Here is an 18,023-nt window from a genome sequence, read left to right on the forward strand (position 1 = left end):
CCTGCACCCGCTCGGTGGCCGGGCTGGATTATTAGCAGATCACGCTGCTGGCCAAGAGCCGTGATTTTCCTCTGTTGCTGCTGTACCTGTGCTCGGAGAGCGCGCCGTCTGCAGGGTGGGGTGCACTGCTTCCTTCTACCTCTAGCGCAAAAAAGGGAGGGAGAAAGAGAGCAAGAAAAAGAAAGGAAGGAAGGAAAGAAAGGGTGGAAGGGAGGAGGAAAGAAAAAGGAATGAAGGGCGAGAAAGAAAAGAAGAGAAAAGAGAAAAAGAAAAGAGAAAAGAAAGGAAAGGAAAGGAATAAGAAAAGAAAAGGCAAAAGAAAAAAGAAGAGAAGAGAGAAGAGAAGCGAAGAGAAGAGAAGAAAAAGGAAAGGAAAGGAGAGGAAAGGGAAAACAAAAGAAAAGAAAAGAAAAGAAAAGAAAAGAAAAGAAAAGAAAAGAGAAGAGAAAAGGAAAAGAGAAAAGAGGAAACAAGGAAGGAATGAAGGAAAAGAGAAATGAAATGAAAGAAGGGAAAGAGAAACGAACAAAGAAGGACAGAAAGAAGTAATACACATCTGCAAAAAGCCTTTCCTTTTTGGAAGAAAGATTTCTCTGTCAGACATGTTTCTGGAAGAATCGTTTCAGTTGTGGTTTTGTTCTGCCTTTTCCTTCTCGCTGTTGTTCAGCTGCAACTTTCCCGGCTGTTCCAGGTAGCTCGGTGGTTTCCGCGGCCGGGCAGCTTTTGCTGCGGCAAGAAGGCGGCTGAGGAGACAAACCGCGTCCAGCCCGTGCTCCTTTAGGGGTCGATATGTTGCTAACGACGTGTGTCCACGCTGCTTTAGTATTAAATATCAAACACCAAGTAGCTTTGTCTTTTGAAAGCATTGCTCAGTGTTTCCTTTGTGGATCTGGAAGTTTGAAAGAAAAGCAGCTGAACGCACTACTGGGAGTGAGGAGAGATTTTGTAAAAAAACATGGATTGAATTTGTTGGAAATTCTTTAATACTTCATGGAAGCGTGCAAAATATGGTGCCAGTTTATTCAGGGATTCGAAAGCAGCTGCAGAGTAAAAGTGTCTAATGAAAATGAAATAAATTTCCTGTGAATGGAATAAATTTTGATTGTGTGTCTGAGTGCAGTAATTATACATGTCACGCAGTAATTAGGCAGTCACAATGTGGCCACGGTGTCTTTCTTTGTCTGCAGATGGTCTGGGAGAACGGCTGTGTCGTTATTGTCATGCTGACACCCCTTACAGAAAATGGCATCAAACAGTGCTACCACTATTGGCCAGATGAAGGGTCAAATCTCTACCACATCTACGAGGTACTTAGGCAAAATCTCTGCTTGTCAATGTGACAGTAAGTGCGTGGATTGATTTCATACAGGGCAAAATATTGCTTAAGCCGATCTAACCTGTAAAGTGAGCCGAGGCCCCTTAAATGCCCTCGGTGTGCCTTCGAGTCGTTTTAGATTTGAGGGAAATTTGGTGTAATTTTAGTAGCAAGAGAGTTTGCATTGGATAACATGTAGTCAATAATGAGCCAAGTGTTACAGTGAAAAAAGGAGAGACAATAACTTTGTCTTTAAAATGGCTGTGCTCGTGATTAAAATATGGAAGCATTTATTTGTACTATAGGAAAATAGTGTGTTTATGACTAGTGAATTTGGCCTTAGGAAAGCTATATGTATATGTTCATTCAAAGGCCAATATGTAGCTTTAGTAATTGGTGCTATTGATTTTTACCTTATGCCTCAGTTGCAACAAAAATATACATATATATTTATTTCTTGCTTTATGAATCTGGCCCAAAATATCAAATCACGCAGTTTTATTGAAATGTAACGTTGACAATGGTGTCATATTTTTCCAGATGTCCAGCTGAATAGATGAGGAAAAAAATACCACAATGGCCCAATATAAAGAAAAACTAAATGTGAAGAATTATAGTTATTTATAAGAACATATGAAAAAAATTTAATTTTCTTAAAAGATTAACCATGCAAATGAGCTGCATATTTTATGCTTAGTTTTCTACATAGCAAAAAAATTGACTTCTCATGTGAATTGAATTGTTGAATGTAATTTTTAAGACCACTCAGATTGTCCTGAGCATGCACTGTGAGCATTTCAAGTAGAAGGTGACTGGCAGCTTAACATATTCTCAGGCATTGTGCCTTTTAGATTGAGATTTAGATTTAGCTATAAAAGTTCATTATAGTGATTTTTCAGTTTGCAGTAAAACTGCCAAGAATTTTTTAATGTTTCTCAAGAAAATAGCAATGGCAACTAAACCCTTCTTGAAAACAACTACGATTGCTAAATAACAAATTATTTCTATAGCAGTGGCCCATTTGCTAATAAAAATACAGCTTTATTGTGATTCGTTCCTTCTAGACATCCATTTGATTTTGAAGATGCTGCTTGCAACAGAAATTCCTGACTTGCGTTTGCTCCTTCCTGTGTGCTGTAGGTGAACCTGGTCTCTGAACACATCTGGTGCGAGGATTTCCTCGTGAGGAGCTTCTACCTGAAAAACCTGCAGACAAACGAGACCCGGACAGTGACGCAGTTCCATTTCCTTAGCTGGAATGATCAGAAAGTTCCTGCTTCTACAAGATCACTTCTGGATTTTCGCAGGTAAAATGCAAAGTGTAACAGTTTATTTCAGATAACGGCAGTTTGAGGAACCGAAGTAGCTTTGCTTCTAATTGTCCTTTAATTATTTCTGTTTTGAAAGGGTCTGATGCCACAATGATACAGTAACAGAAAACTGGCAAGCAATCTGCAGCATATAGGTTGATTTTTAGTGTTGTCTCACCAAAACCTGTTGCTTGGTTTTAAGACGTACTCCTTTCCCATCTAGAGATCGATGCACTTACTCCCTTTGTACAGTTTTTCTGTGCTTCTGTATTTCTCTGTTCTACAAATGTTTACCTGATCTGCAACTCCAAGGCATTTTGTGTGGCTCCTCGATGATCCTTGTTGCGGGAATCTCACAAATAAATTCGGTAGTATGAACACAGTAAAGAAAAACCTAAGCGCAATCAAGTCATATGGCAGCGACGGCTTTCCAGTGGGAGCGTTGGCTCGCAAGGATCGAACAGTCAGGACACTAGACTTTCTGTGGGTGAAGGAAGGTGCAAATTTGAGGAAGCACGTGAAAATATCAACAAAGTACACCCTCTGGAATTGTTAGGAAAGTGAACAGGGCTTTAAAATATAAATACACATAGGCAAAAAAAAAAAAAAAAAGAGTCCCTACCACCTTCTAATGTTTGCTCTGTCTATCTATATTTTAATTTGAAAATTAAAGCTGCACCTGATAAATATTGGCATGGAATAATCTTCATTTGATTGCAGATGGCGCCCAGTACAGTGTGTGTAGGTGTTAACACATATCAGCTAATGCACAGCGCTGCGCTTACACCTAACGAAAAGCATCTCGGCGAGGTCTGGGAAGCTGGGTCCGAATCCGCCAGCGGCCTGGGGGATCGCATGGTTTTCCTCCCCGCGCTGCAATATTACCTGCAAACCCCTGAAGCGATTATAAGGGGCTCCTAAGGTCCAAACTTGGTCTTTCTATAAGCACTCGTAGCTCTGACTGCTGCCAGTCGGAGTGGCGCAGATGCAGCTGAGGGGACGGGCTGCCTTATGTCCACCTGGAACGGGGCACATGCTTGTCTGCTGGCCAATTTTTGCCCTTAAAACTAAGGGCTAAATGCCATCCTTCATCCGTCAGTATTCTCTTGCATATTACAAGGATTTCAAAGCAGAGGGAAATCACACTTTGCAAGTCAAATAACGGAGTGCAGCTACTGAATCTGTATGGGCTGTGGCTAGGTAAGAGTATAAGGATGTGTCTCAGTACAAAAGTGATAGGGGAGGAAGGAAGCACTGGCGTAAGGATGGAGTTGAAACTGTAATTGAATTTTCAAGGTTTTCTTCTCTGGGTTCAAATACAGACTTCAATGTAATTTTTATAGGTTGATTTTTCCTTTGGCGTGGTACTGCAGAAGCTGCCTATAGTGGCTTTCTGTAGAGGAAATTTGGAATTGATTCCATTAAGCCTTGAAGGTCTGCAGCGCTGATCAAACACAGCATCCGATTTTGCTCTTTGAAAGTTAGCGGAGAATTTGCTCTTCGTTGTAACTAGAGTAAGAACGAACCTGTACAGCCAGGTCTCCTCACATGCTGAGCACCTCGTCTTGTTGGCTTCAGTAAGAGTCGCGGTCCCTGCGGGGACCACCGGATTGGGTGTGCACTAAGTCATAGTCCACATCGCCGAGAAAACACAGGCTAGGATGAACTTCTGCAAGGATTAACTGGCCGTGCTGCAGAAGCGTTGCGCAGTGTTTGGAAAGGCAAAATCATAACTAGGTAGGAAAATAGTTCAGATGACATTCTTCCTATTTGAGGCAAGTATGGGAATGAAACTATTAAGACTTAATTGAATCCTGAGTGTTCATTACAGTCCAGTTGAGGGTACCATAATCATTTCCTAAGTGCAGATTTTGTACTGTGATCTTGTAATACTGAATGCATAATAAAATTCCTTCTGGAAAGGAATTTTGGCATGCACAAGAGCTGGTCTATGAATCTCAGTTTTCTTGGTCATCTGATGTTGCTGTTTTTTTAATGACAAAGCTAATGCATTACTGCTGAAATAATGTATTTGAAATTCCTTTATAGAGTAAATATTTTGCACCCAAAGCTTCATTTTTAAAGTCTAACCTCTGCTGAATTACGACAACTGAGTGATAAAGCCCCCAGAATGAATGTCTGACAGAGTACTACCATACTCATAGTAAGGTAGTGCTAGGAAGGGGCTCCTCTCATTTCTTTTAGTATCTATGTTTTTATGTGCATTCAGTGTGTTTGTATATATATATATGCATATGTGTGTATATTTATATATTCACATACATATATGAAATTAAGCATATACATAACCAACCCTCTATTTTTTTATAATTCATCACCAAGAAAAATTGGATTCCCAAAATTACCTTGCCCAGAGTCGGTGGAAATACAGACCTTCTCATTTTTATTAAAGTAAATTTTGCAAGTCTCCTTGAAAACTGAAAGATTACATTTCTCTTACTATGTATCAGACAGTGTTTTAGATGATTTTGCATTTAGCAGACACCTTAAACCTAGAGGAATACTCTATCATACCTTAACAATGTAGGTATAAATTGCCAAAAAGAGATTATTCTACATATTTTTTAAAAATCTGTACAAAATACAGTCCCTGAGAGGCGAGGCTACTACAGAAACCACTGGTCAGTTTTAACTGCTTCTGGAGTCCTAATTTCATTTTGAACAATAGACCAATCATTATTGCTCTGGACTAGCTTGTTAGTCATGCACTGATATGTGTAATTAAATATTTCTTGAGCCCAGAGGGAGCACATTTACACTTTAAAGAGGGACTGCTAAGCTAAAAGATAATTAGCATCACATGTGAGGGCTTTGCTTAAAATATATATCTATTATGCTATCACTTCTTGCTGTGTGCAATGGCATTTACTAACACTGCTCACTTTAAAAACGGACAAATTCTTATTTTGCCAGCTAATTAGCGGTTGCCAGTGTCATTTTTGTGATGTTGCAGCTAGTAATATGAGCCCAGTTGCATAGTCACAAAAGTGATCATTGGAAACTGTGACTCTGCTGCAGGGACAATGTGGGAAGCCCCTTTTCTGAGCCTCTAACGACCTCTGACTTTTGCTTGCTGATGGTTTGCATGACGATTTCTTTTTCACTCAATGAGCCAAGGGTTGGTTTGTATTACTAATCATTCTTTCTGAGTTAATTCTTCCTGTATATGTATATATTTATATATATATAATATATATTCTCTTAAACATTCGGGACCTTTGCTAACTGGTGAATTTTCAGCTCCCTCTAATTAGCCGCAGCTAAGAATGAAACGCGATGTTGCTGCACTTCTAAATATTTTCCTAAGCTATATATAGACAAAGCTATGAACCAGCTGGATTGCAACTCTTTGTTTTAATGTGTTTTCTGAAATGTGTGATAATGAAAATGTTTGAAATGCCTTTAATAAAACTGACAAACATACGGTGTCTCTCTCTAACATGCGTCTCTGGCTGTGTCTGATTTGCTGATAGGCTTAGTTCAATTTTTTCCTTGGAGCTATATTAGGGCTTTAGTAGGAGGCTAGTCACAACATGCTAATGCCATATTAGTGGTGCCACGCAACGAACAAAGGAACCACACAAGCAGAAAAAGAAATGGTAAATGCCCTTCTCTAGTTATTAGCTTTTATGTAATACTTTAAATGCAGAAGCTACTCTCTACCAGAGCACAAGAAGCAGGGGAGAGGGGGTGACCAGCTGCACGTGGGAGAATGCAGACTTATTGTATCAGGTGGTGTTTCAGACATTTCAAATATAATTTACTGCACAATAGAAGAAAACAGGTATCGGGTTTTATATTATATACAAAGAGTTGATCCTCAGATATGACCATCAAGAATTAAATGATTTGTTCATGAGCCCTACTGCAGCTTTAAAATTATATAAATATGTAATTTAGAAGAATAAAAAATATAAATTATGTAGAAGGTATAAGTTTTGCTTGGTAGTGTCTGCATAGATATTTATTTATGGACATATAAATGGGCCATTCAGTTTCCAACATCAGGTACTTCTCAATGGCTTATCACCTATTTCATGTGAACTAAGTTGTTCTCTCACATTAATTACTTACATAGAAAGAAACAGAGACACAGAAAGTTTCTGACTGTGATTTACATATGTGAGGGAAAGAGCAAGAATTGTGAAAAATCCTGAATTCTAATATTTGAAATGAATCATTACAGGAGCTTAGTGCTGTTATCAAGTGTGCTGAGAATCTTAAACAATAAAAAGCAGAATATAAAAGTATGGATTCTTAGGACATAACCAACATCTCCGTAGCCTGTTTGAGTTGAGTTCTAGGTATCCATACAGGCTCCCTTTTGGATTAGAAGTTTAGATCTCTTCAGGCTATATTGTATGCAATATTTAAAGATATATGCATGTTTTCACAGCACAGATGTTACTGAATGGATGAACAGCCAAGAACTAAATGATTCATTAGGTTAGCTATGCTTTAAAATTCATAATAACGTAATACCACAGTTGCGGCATTCGAAGAGCCCACTGGGTCAGCGCAGCAGTCAGGACGCTCTGCAACACTCACGCCAAGCTGGTGCCTCTAAGAGCATCTGGGCATCGCCCGGATGTGGAACAGTTTTGTTGGAGACCGTCTAGCTCCAGTAAATTCAAATATCTAACCAAGAAACGTGAAAGGTTTTGATTTCCTGAAGAAACGCTCTCCCCTCTTACCCTTTATTCAGCTTGCCTTGTTAACAAGTGTGTGCATGTTTTATGTCTTGAGGCATGTAACATACTTCACATGTGAAACACTCCAGAGCAGAAGAGAAGGTTTGGGATTTGGGTTTTGTAAGGCAATTTAGGTAGATTTAAACCAATTTTGTGGGCTATGTTCAGAATCTTAGACCGAGTATCTTAGTTTGCTTCAGTGCTAGTTATTCCTTCACCGAGTGCAGGTAGCAGCAGGTCTGTTCTGAAGCTTTTGGCTTCAGGGGCATCCTCTTGCCACAGTGATCTTGAACCAGGAAGCTGGAGAAGACAATAATATGTAGATGTTAAGTCTAAGACCTTTACACTCAAATCCAAGCAGTAAAGCCTACTGATGGTTTTAGTTATTTTTACACTGAATAAAATACATTTTAGAAATTTGTGAGAAGCTTTTCTGAAGGTTTGTTATTTGCTGTTCTGGAGAAAATTTGTTGTACAAATAAGCACACATTATACAAAGTATACTGGAATGCCCATTTTTAATTTTGGATTCAGTTTGATGCTCCTCAGGTGTTTCTTTGGGCAAGCTCATGAGCTCAAAGTTAACCTCTAAAATCAAAGTATCCCATGATAATTTTAGTCTGGAAGTAACATATGAGATATTTGTGAGAAGAGGTTATTTATTTTGCCTAGCTAATAGTTGCAAAGAGATAGTTTGGGGAATTTTTACAATAGGAAAACAGAAACAAACTTCAAACAAGATTTCATATATAAAAATTGCTTGTTATGTTAGGAAATGATCAACCTATTTCTTTAAAGACTGCAATATTTACTTTTTTATTGCTTATTTTTGACAGTTGGTTAAAGAAACAGTTACATAATATATTTCATTAATTTTTTGTGTCTGTTTTATTGCAGAAAAGTAAACAAGTGCTACAGGGGTCGCTCTTGTCCAGTAGTTGTTCATTGCAGGCAAGTACAATTTCTAAAATAGCTTCAGAGAGATTTTTATGTGTAAGAATATAATATAAATATAATGAAAATGGGAAATTAAAGCCTTAGATGAATCACTAAGCATATAGTAAAGTATGGCAAAGATATTACATATAATTCATCTGTTTTTAATGCTAATTAACGCTTAGGGTCCATTTTCATAATAAAATTACCCTTTACTATGATTTTGTAGATGTTGTTTCACAAATCACAATCTACAGCCACCCTTCCAAATATACAAGCAATTTAATTTCATAAATTTACTTCAAAATTATGGTGGTCCCATGCATTGCCAATTTAGCCTTTTATTTTTATTAATTCTCAATTGTGTTTTATTTCTGATAAGAACGGGGCAATGTCAGGGAATGGAAAAGTACCCAGGGATTGAGTAATCCTTTAAGCATAGGTTATCTTTAGGCCTGACAGTCTGATGGAAGTAAATGAAAGCTATTGGACAGGTTGATATAAAACTTTACGATAATAATGTTAATAATTGTTTTTGCTGTTGGAGATTCTGAGATACAAGCAGAGTGTTGCACTTACCTATCTAAGAGACTCTTGGGGATAAGGAATATAAAAAATATTAATACGACTAAGAGGAAAGTTGCTTAACATGTGGTACTCCACTTTTCCCTTTTGGGAGTGTGGGAAGCGTTTCCTCACTTGTGTTCCCGCGAGCGAGGAGCAGGGCCACCCACCACCGGCTGCGAGGAGGCGCTCTGCAAGTGAGGAGGAAAAAAGAGAAATATTACTATTGCTTCCTTCTCTGTAAGAAGTGCTCTAGTAACCGATAAATAAAAAAACCCTCTGTCTATAGAGTCTTAACAAAAATTAAGTTTCCTAGCCTACCTATAAATGGAACACAATAACGTGTCACACTGTTGTATTATTTTTCTTTTCGTTAACTCTTGTAGACAAGTTGAGCTATCAATAAAAATAATGGCTTAATTAATAGAATTGCATGCCAGTCTAATTGGTCACACACGCACCTTGATAAAAATTTTGGGGTGGGAAGGAAAAAAAGGCTTTTACTTAAAATCTTAATTATGTTTGCTAACAGCAGCTCTAAAAGAGCATCACGCTGGCAATTACGAGCCCTCTCTGAGAGGGACACAAGCTGCATCCAGATTAGGGAGCTTTCCTCCTCCCAGGCTTGCTCTGAGGAAGGACCGATGCTACCCAAGAGTTAGAGCAGTTTCTCAGGAATTGCATGATAATATTTTTTTTCTGTTCATTGCAACTGAGGAAGAATAAAAGGAACGGGTAAAAATTAGAAAGAAATCGCTCCTAATTTTTCAAGTTCAGAAGGTTCATATCCCATTTTACAATGAAGAAAGACTACGGTGCCTTGGTAATCGAGTGTTCAGTTCTTGGGCAGGGCTGTGCATGGGTTGCCTCTGACAGCTGTGTTCAAGTGCAGTCTGCAGCTTTCGGGATGGTTCTGTGTGCTCTTTCTTCTTCAGTTCCCTTGCAGCTAGCTTATTTGATGCTTATTCATCTCATATCCAAGTGACTATAAGCTCATTATATATACACTTCATGCATAGAAATGGTGTCCTGTTGTAAGATTAGTGGCTTTTCCACTGCTCTTTCAAATATTTTCATTACATAAACACAACTCGGTTTAAAAATCAAAACAGATCCCTGTTATCCATGCAGACTAATAGCGAATCTCACGTGAATCTGCCGTTAAAATTCTCTGCCCCTCTCAGTGCCCTGCTTTCCCCCCTCGTTCTGTCCTCCTCGCCTTGTGCAACGCGGTGTAACGCCAGCGGCAGGGACCTTTGGCTGAGCCTGGATGCACGCTGATGGCCTTTATTTTTCTTTTTCCCTTTCTGTTGGCAGTGACGGTGCAGGAAGAAGTGGAACCTACATTCTAATTGACATGGTTCTCAACAAAATGGCCAAAGGTGAGAATCCAAAGCCTTGTACGTTCTCCGTCCTGAGAGATGTGGCTGCGTTGCCATGACAACCCGGGGAGCGATAGTCCCAGAAAGCCTCCGAATAAATTAGAGACAAATTGTGCTCGTTCCTGAAGTTGTATTTTCACGCTCGTAGTGATTTCGAAAGACGACACCAAAAGCAAACGCTTTATGAATGAGCAGATGTGTTTGTGCTGTCGAGGAGTATTTGCATTTTAACTGTATCATTTAAAATAGGTTTTGCAATTAAGGAGAAAAGACACCTTGTGGCTATGTAATCGTTGTTCAGCAGTTATCTGAGTTAGTTCCTGGGCTGCTTCTTGACTGTTACACAGTCAGCTGTCACCTCCACAGCAACAACAGCCAAATACTGTTACTTACCTTTCCACAGTTGTCCATTGCTACCACAGTGCCTAGAAGATCTGATCCTAGGTGAGGGTCCCATGTTCCGGGTGCTGCACAAATTTGTCTTTCAGAGCAAAAAGGCTGCGGTGAATAGAGCAGAAAACTGAAAATAATTTGGCCAGGGCTCTGCTCCCAGCTCCACTTGGTGTTGGACAACTCATCTAATTTTTTGTGCCTCAGTTTCCTAATTTGCGAGATGTACTTTTATGAAGTGTGAAATCGTCTTCCTCAGCATAAATATATGCTATTCCTTCTTAAAAAGAAAAATCTACAGATTCTCTGAGAATGAGACCTTGCTTTTTATTGACTAGTAGATTGTTCAAAGTGGGAAGTACGTAAGAGACTGTGAAATAATCCTTATATCTGAGAAATAAGCAACATACTGATTGCTGCACATAAATACTGACTGCTGCTTTCAAAAGGGAGGAGGGTAGAAGTAGATGTGTTAACCTCAACATATATTAAAGATACCATGGACAATTTTATTTGTAGATTGTACCTTCCCGCATGCCTTTGGCTATGTACAACAGTGTCATAGGAATGCATTTCCAGAGAAAGAGAAATCTTGTGTGGTTGGAAATAAGCAAAAAATAATCACTTGTCTTGCTTAATTCCTAAGCTTAATTCTTAACGCTACCTAGATCTGGCATGATGCCAGTGTTTGCATTAGAGGAAAAGAAGAATTAATTGCAATAACATATATTAGTTTATATAGAGAAATAATATTTATAATAACATTTAGTTATTCATCTTCCAATCACTTTACAACTGTTATTTGAAGCTTTTAACTTGGACGCAGATAGTTTAAAACACGCTCCGTGTTCTGCAGTCATCTGTTGCTTCCCGAAACTTGTGTATCCCGGGTTGGGGGGGGCGGCGATGTGTTGTTCCTCTGCACAGAGGAGTTCAGCATTTTTTTCCTGCCCTTATTCTGGCTTTTTGTATGTCTCGTCAAACACAGGCATAACAGGGCACGTGGAGCTCGCTACTGATCGTAGAAGAAGTTGCATGCCCGTCTTCTCCTCAGCACTGTCCTGCAAATTTTCTAGTGGAATAAAATTTTCATTCTCATTGGAAAATAGGTTTTCATCGGGGCTGTTTCAGATCCTTGGCGTGTGTCTCGCGACTGCGCAGTCTCTAAAAATGCAGGCGATGGTACCTAGTAAAATTATCGTTCGCATTTGTTAGCTATTCGTTCGGCTCATCTCGGTCTGCAGCGACGACAAGCCGCAACGCAAACCAGGTTTAAAGTGCGTGCAGTTTACTTGCAGAAAGAAGCAAACGCGAAGCATTTTCCAGCTTTGGGCTTTCAGCCACTTAAGGAAGGGTTGACTTTGCTGTAAAAGCACTGAAGAATGCCATTTATTGCCTCCATTGTACCATGTAATGTCAAATTCCACTTTAAGTGCGGGCTTAGCCGTTCACAATGCGCGACAAGTCATGTGAAACCGGCCGGAGAAAGGCGTCGCGGGGCTCTCGCCCAGCGGCCGCCCCCGTTCCGCTCCCGACCCGCTCCCCTCCGCCGCCGGGGCCGGGCCGCTGGAAATCCCCTGACCTGGGGCTCCGGCTGGGCTTTACAGGGAAGATCAAAGGGCGGAGCGGGCCCGCGGCCGCGCCGAGGTGGGCCTTTCCCAGGCTGTCACGCTGCGCGGCCGCCCGCGGCTTTGTTCCGGCGGGAGCCGCGGCCCGGCCTGGGCGGCCGGGGCCCTCTTTGTCTGCCCTGAGAAGCTGGAGGCCCAGGTTGAGGATCCAGTGTTCGTCAAATGATCAAAGGGGCCCGGAGCCCTGGACATGAAATCTTTCTTTCCATTTCCTTTTCTTAAAGAATGAATTGCACGAGCAGCGAAGAATGCCATTTCCAAAGCTTTTATGTGAAGTGCGAGGACTAACTTTAGAGTCCTTCAGTTCTGAACAGAAAAATGTAAGTGCACTTTCAATCTGGGCCCAGCTGCAAGGCCAGCATCTAGTAACATTTCTTTCAAAAAGGCTTTTAAGGATTAAGGCCTTCAGTTCTTTAAAAAAAAAAAAAAAAAGAATAAACTTAGAATAATTTGAGTTTCTTGTTCCACTGCCTGGTTTATTAGAAAGTAGACAATAATGCATTTTTAAATCAAAGTAAATAGAGGAGTACTTAGTTTAGGCAGTGGGAAAGTAGAAAGCAATCAATAAATGCTTTGGCTCTTTAGTGGGTTTTTTAATAGGGCAGATTTAGAAAAGGAGCTCCCTTTTCATGTAATGATTTACTTTCCTACGTTCTCGTAGACAGTTAACTGTAAATGCCTTTGTCATTAGCGATTTTTTCTCCCAGTGCTCATTGAATTAGTGCTAGCACTTATTATAGAAATTCATATTTTCTACAGTCGTGCCTGTTGCCACATCTCCTATCACTTTTTAGGCCAAAAATCAGCCAGCAAGGAGGCCGTCGGTAGAGCCTGCCGGCGGCAGCAGGGGCGCCCGCAGGCGCCGCGTGCCCCGCGCGCGGCCCTTGGAGGAGGCCCCAGCGCCCGGCTCCGCCCGGCCTCCTGAAGGATTGCCTGTGGGGTCGAGGTTTTGACGAGTTTCGGTACCCTCCGTGCGAGAGCCCTAACGGCCGCCTCTGCGCGCTCCAGCTGGCCGCGCCGCGTGGTGTTACTGGATGCTGGAGCGGTGGCTCCAGAGCAGCGATGGCTGGTCACTGCGGTCACTTCGGTATCGTGTCGGTGGGAGGTGTCCAGTGTGAGCGTGTCCTTCTGTCCAGCTGTGCCGGGACCGTGGCACTATTATTTATCACGTAGTGTATTGCTGTCGTTATTTTTAATACCGTACTCCATGTGCGGAGGAGCTCTGCAGCCCTGATCCTCTACCCCTCAAAGCAGTAATGAAAACCGAGCAGTGCAGAGTGTGACCTTACAGGAACATGTTTAAATATTGATACTACTTCCTAATGAATGTTAAAATTTTAAGACAGTTACCAAAGTCACCTCTAATTTCCCTTGCAGACAGCTTAAGACACACTTTAGTGTTCGAGTGAGAAGATTTCTTTTAACTCTATGTGTGCTTCATGATTTGGATAAGGACTGAAAATGATAAATGCATTGTTTTTCTGTATAAATATTTTTCTGTATAGCAATGCTTGCTGCACTTTTGACGCAGACTTTTTCTGCGGCTGATTTCTGCTAAAAATTTTAACATTCTTGATGTATTAACAAGTTTTATCCTTTCTTACTATGGAGGATAAACTAATTTAGATTCGTTTACTTGATATTCCTTCCTCACTCCAAACTCACAGTAACTCTGAGCTGATCAGCTTTTTCCCCTTCTTTTGTGGTCTAGAAAAATCTTGAACATTTTCTTCCTTCTCATCTTTCTTGCAGCCTTATTGTAAAGACTAAAAGTTTGATATATTACAAGACATTGTTATTGAGCATGACAAAGAGAAGAATGAGTTTATGGGTCTTCCCACTTTCATTTTTCTGAACTGTGAGGCTTGGATAGTGTAGGTAATAGTTTGATTTTTAGATGCTAATCCAGCTACCAGCTGTTTGAGGTTTGCTGACCACCCATTTTTTTGTGTTTGAACTAGTTGGAGTGAGATGAGACGAAGCGAAGGCAAACATGAATTCTAAACGCCTTGTAAAGTATTGATTTCAGAATTGCAAAACCCAGCAAAAAAAGATTTGATTTAGCAAAGGCGATCCAGTGGTTTCTTCTCCCACATTCAAAAGCATGGATTATAACGGATGAGTATGCACGCGGTGGCCTGGGCTGGCTGAGGAGGTCCCTCCCCTGGTCCTTTTCCTTGTCCCCACCACACTATTGTGTGAGGGTCTGGTGAGTCAGCTCCTGAGCAGATGCACGGTATAGCATGACATTTTAAGGCAAAACAAAAGATTCCTTAATTCGCCTTCTGACTCATCACAGTCAAATGATTTTGGCTAATCTGAACCCTTGCTGAGGTTTTGCTCATCTGCTACGTGGATTGAACAATCATAATGAAGTTGTAGGGCAAGCGCCACTCTAAAAGGATTTTATGAAAGCAAATGCTTGCCATATTAGAGTTAAAATGGATTCAATCTGCTATTTTTTGAGTCTTGGCTCAAAGACTTGGGAAATTCTATTTTTCAATTGTACTGATATAAGCCTGGAGCACCTTCCTGGACATCATTTATTTCTAACATACTCTGGGTAAATGAGGGAATATTATTGGAACCCAGGGTCCGGTTTCTTCGGTGAAAGTAAAATTTAACATACTATATGCTTCTCACAGTAGCTAAGAGAATATATAGTGTAAAAGAGATTAGTTTTTTTTAAAAACGTTAATGTTAAGAGTTAAGAAGTAGAAACAGAAATAGCTGGAATTCTTGGAGAAACTTTATGGTAGAAAAATTCCTAGTATGTGTTTATTTTCATTTGCTAAGTTTGAATCTGTGCAATGCTAATCCTGGCAATTTGGAGAGCTAGATTTAGATGATTACTCTAGGGGAAAAATGCAGGCCAGGGAAGCCCAAAGTTGGTTTATGCACTACTGTGCCCTCCACAAGATCAAATCTTAGCAGTAATGTTCACCATGTAATTCCTGAAATGTTCCTATTTCAGTTCCTGAAAAAAAGTTCTTTGTGTCTACGCAAACATATCATATGTTGTAAGGGCAGTTTTTCAAATGAGCTGCATTTATGTATTGTAACTTTTATGTAATGAGTTACCCTGGAAACACAATTAGGCAAATAGTGCTCGTTCTTGCAGGCTTTCCCAGAAGATAATTAATCACAATGAGAGCTGGGCCCCCAGCTTCAGCAAAAGCGGGTAGTGAATGTATAGGACGGTTTTTTACGGTAGAACCTGTGATGATCAGGGAGCCCTCACTATTTAGAACAAGCTGTTTAAAACAGTATTCAGTTGTTGCCTTTGCAAAACACATTTTGATGCATAGAGCTTTAAAGCTATTGACATTATAGAGTCATCAATTAGCAGTTCATCAAATGAACATCTATAAAAACACCTAGCATATTTGACAAGCTTCTGTGGTAAAATGAACTGGTGACCACTGCAAAGGTGGTGTTGGTTGGTGTTTTCTAGTGTGTTTTGTGTGGACTGAGTTTTTAGATGGTTTCCTTTATGGTCTGTAGAGGTTTAAAACAAAAAGCAAACAAGTTATTGATGTAATTTTTTTTTTCTTTTTTAAATAGTTTAGTGCATATACTGACAGAGATTACGCTAAAAGAGACACATTTTTTCACTGTTTTGCAGTTTTGGGGATTTTATTAGAAAAGAATTGGGACTAGGAAAGTATGGTAGAAAGCAAACCTAATTATTCAGAGTTTGGGGGAAATGAATTGCGAAGAAAGACTGAGCAGACATGGACTATTCCTTGGGAAAAGGAGCACAAGGGGGGGTCCCCATAGAGCGTTAGAGGACCCTGAAAGGAATGTATTGATGTCAATAAGCAGCTTGAGATAGTGACTAATTTGAAAACAAGAGGTCATTGACTGAAACTCAGGAGGAGACAAGTAGATAAGGAATTTGGGCAGCATTTTTTCACACAATGGGTAGGTTAGATTGTGGAAAAGTGGAAAAGCTGGTCATAGAAATACTGTGCTATCGGTTCAAGAAGCAGCTGGGCAAATGTTTGGAAAAGGAGGTTTATATACAGACTGGAGAACTACTTTTTTTGTAGTTAATCTTATGCAGCAGTCCATAGAGGGATTGAAGAGAAGAGATTTGATGAGAAGAGTTTATTTGACCAGATGGTAGTCTTCTGGCTGTTAAGGATACAATATATATTAGCAAACTAAAATGTAATTATTCCACAACTTCTATAGCTGGACCAGTTCTGTCACTTTTATACGTAAACTCTATTAAAGAATGAATCTGTAATAGTTGCATCTTTTATTCAGCTAGATCTTTGTACTGTCTTGTGAAATCACTGCCACCTACATGCAACATAAAATTAGAGTAACATAAAATGTAGTTCTTACAGTTTAATAGATTCACGTGGGCGAGCTGCTTCTGCACCCCCTGCAAGGTAAATTCACGTTTTCCAAAGGGAACTCTTCAGATTTTTTAGGGCAAACTGAGGAACATTTTCAGAAGTGTGATTTTGAAATCAGCATCCTAACCTTATTTGTGTTTGATTCAGCACGTGGAGATGAACTGCCTTTGAAGTAGTTAGCTTGTAGTTTCTGGAAAAGGTGCTAAAAGAAGCACATTGCGTATCTGTAGTATACAGGAGCTGATATTAGGGAATGTATGTAGGCAGCAGCAACACAGCCACAATTCTTTCGGAGCGTCATTACCCTTTGTGTGTGTCTGTATGTGTGTGTAGGTTAAATCTAGGTGTGCATACTAGTATTTTCTACAATGACTGTAAGTGAATATGGGATATTTTATCCGATGTGAAATTATCTTCTATTTCTTAAATGTAATAATTTAGGCATATTCTTGTTTAAAAAACTGTGCACTTTTAACTCCTGGGCAGGCTGGGGGAAAATCTAGATGTAAAAGAGAGACAATTCCTATACAAAGTGAAGTATTCGCAGGCACAGTGGAAATGCGAGTGGGGCCTCAAATTAGCATCCATTTGCTTCAGTTACAATGTGTGCTTCCTGCGTGTTCCTATGGATCTCCAGTTTGCTTTAGCAGAAGTTGTAGAATTGACAATAAATGCATCTCTCCGGTTACCGTTTCTTTCTGCGCTGACAGAGGATATTAGCTGAGGAACTGATGTAACAGTAGTGAATTTCTGTCGCTGCAAGACTGTCAAAATCGGTATAAGCTCAGATACGATTTTTGACTGTATCAGTTCTAAAAAATCAGGCAGTTCCTAGATCCTCCATCTTTGGTATCAATTTCCTTTGAATTGCATAGTGATAAAGTCATAGGGCTTGCATTTATTTATTTGTACGTGCAATATTCAATTGCAGTTTTCAAGTATCAATGTAAAATCTATAAACTACAGTAAATTATGTAATGTATACTGTGCACATGTGTGTGAATGTCAAAATTCATTACTTTCCTTTTATTATTTATTCCCTTCTCCATTTGCATGCTTGTTTTACCTGCTTTTTTTTTTGTTTGTTTGTTTGTTTGTTTTTTAGTAAAGCTAGTTAAATGTTAATTTGGGTTAGTTTTTAGGTTTATAGAAGCAGTTGCATATTTTGACTGAGGTTACAGACATACAGCATTCACGACATTACAGTGTCCATCTCACATACATGCAGATCTCAAACCCCTCTTAGATTTAGCAGATTATAGCATTCATGGAACGGACCATGAAATACTCTCATCTTCTTTGGCCCAGTGTTGCAGTACAAAAACTCATTTCTGTTAAACCCTGGTTGTTTCAGCTAGCTTTAGCAATATAAAGCATCTAGCATTAAGAATCTAGCCTAATCTAGTTGTCTAGGTCTTC

At 39.8% G+C, this 18,023-nt stretch overlaps 1 protein-coding gene across 1 annotated transcript in view; it reads left to right on the forward strand.

Moving 5' to 3' along the window:
- PTPRN2 (protein tyrosine phosphatase receptor type N2) overlaps positions 1–18,023 on the forward strand; it is a 592,277-nt gene that overhangs the window by 559,478 nt on the left and 14,776 nt on the right. The window contains exons 18-21 of the mRNA XM_085317725.1: positions 1,188–1,307; positions 2,456–2,622; positions 8,235–8,288; positions 10,155–10,219. Coding sequence (XP_085173851.1) covers positions 1,188–1,307; positions 2,456–2,622; positions 8,235–8,288; positions 10,155–10,219 — 406 coding nt within the window. The remainder of the gene's footprint in view (positions 1–1,187; positions 1,308–2,455; positions 2,623–8,234; positions 8,289–10,154; positions 10,220–18,023) is intronic.

The sequence above is a fragment of the Rhea americana genome, unplaced genomic scaffold (assembly GCF_003343005.1).
Source record: "Rhea americana isolate MKP2758 unplaced genomic scaffold, rheAme1 scaffold_50, whole genome shotgun sequence".
NCBI classification, from domain to species: Eukaryota; Metazoa; Chordata; class Aves; order Rheiformes; family Rheidae; genus Rhea; species Rhea americana.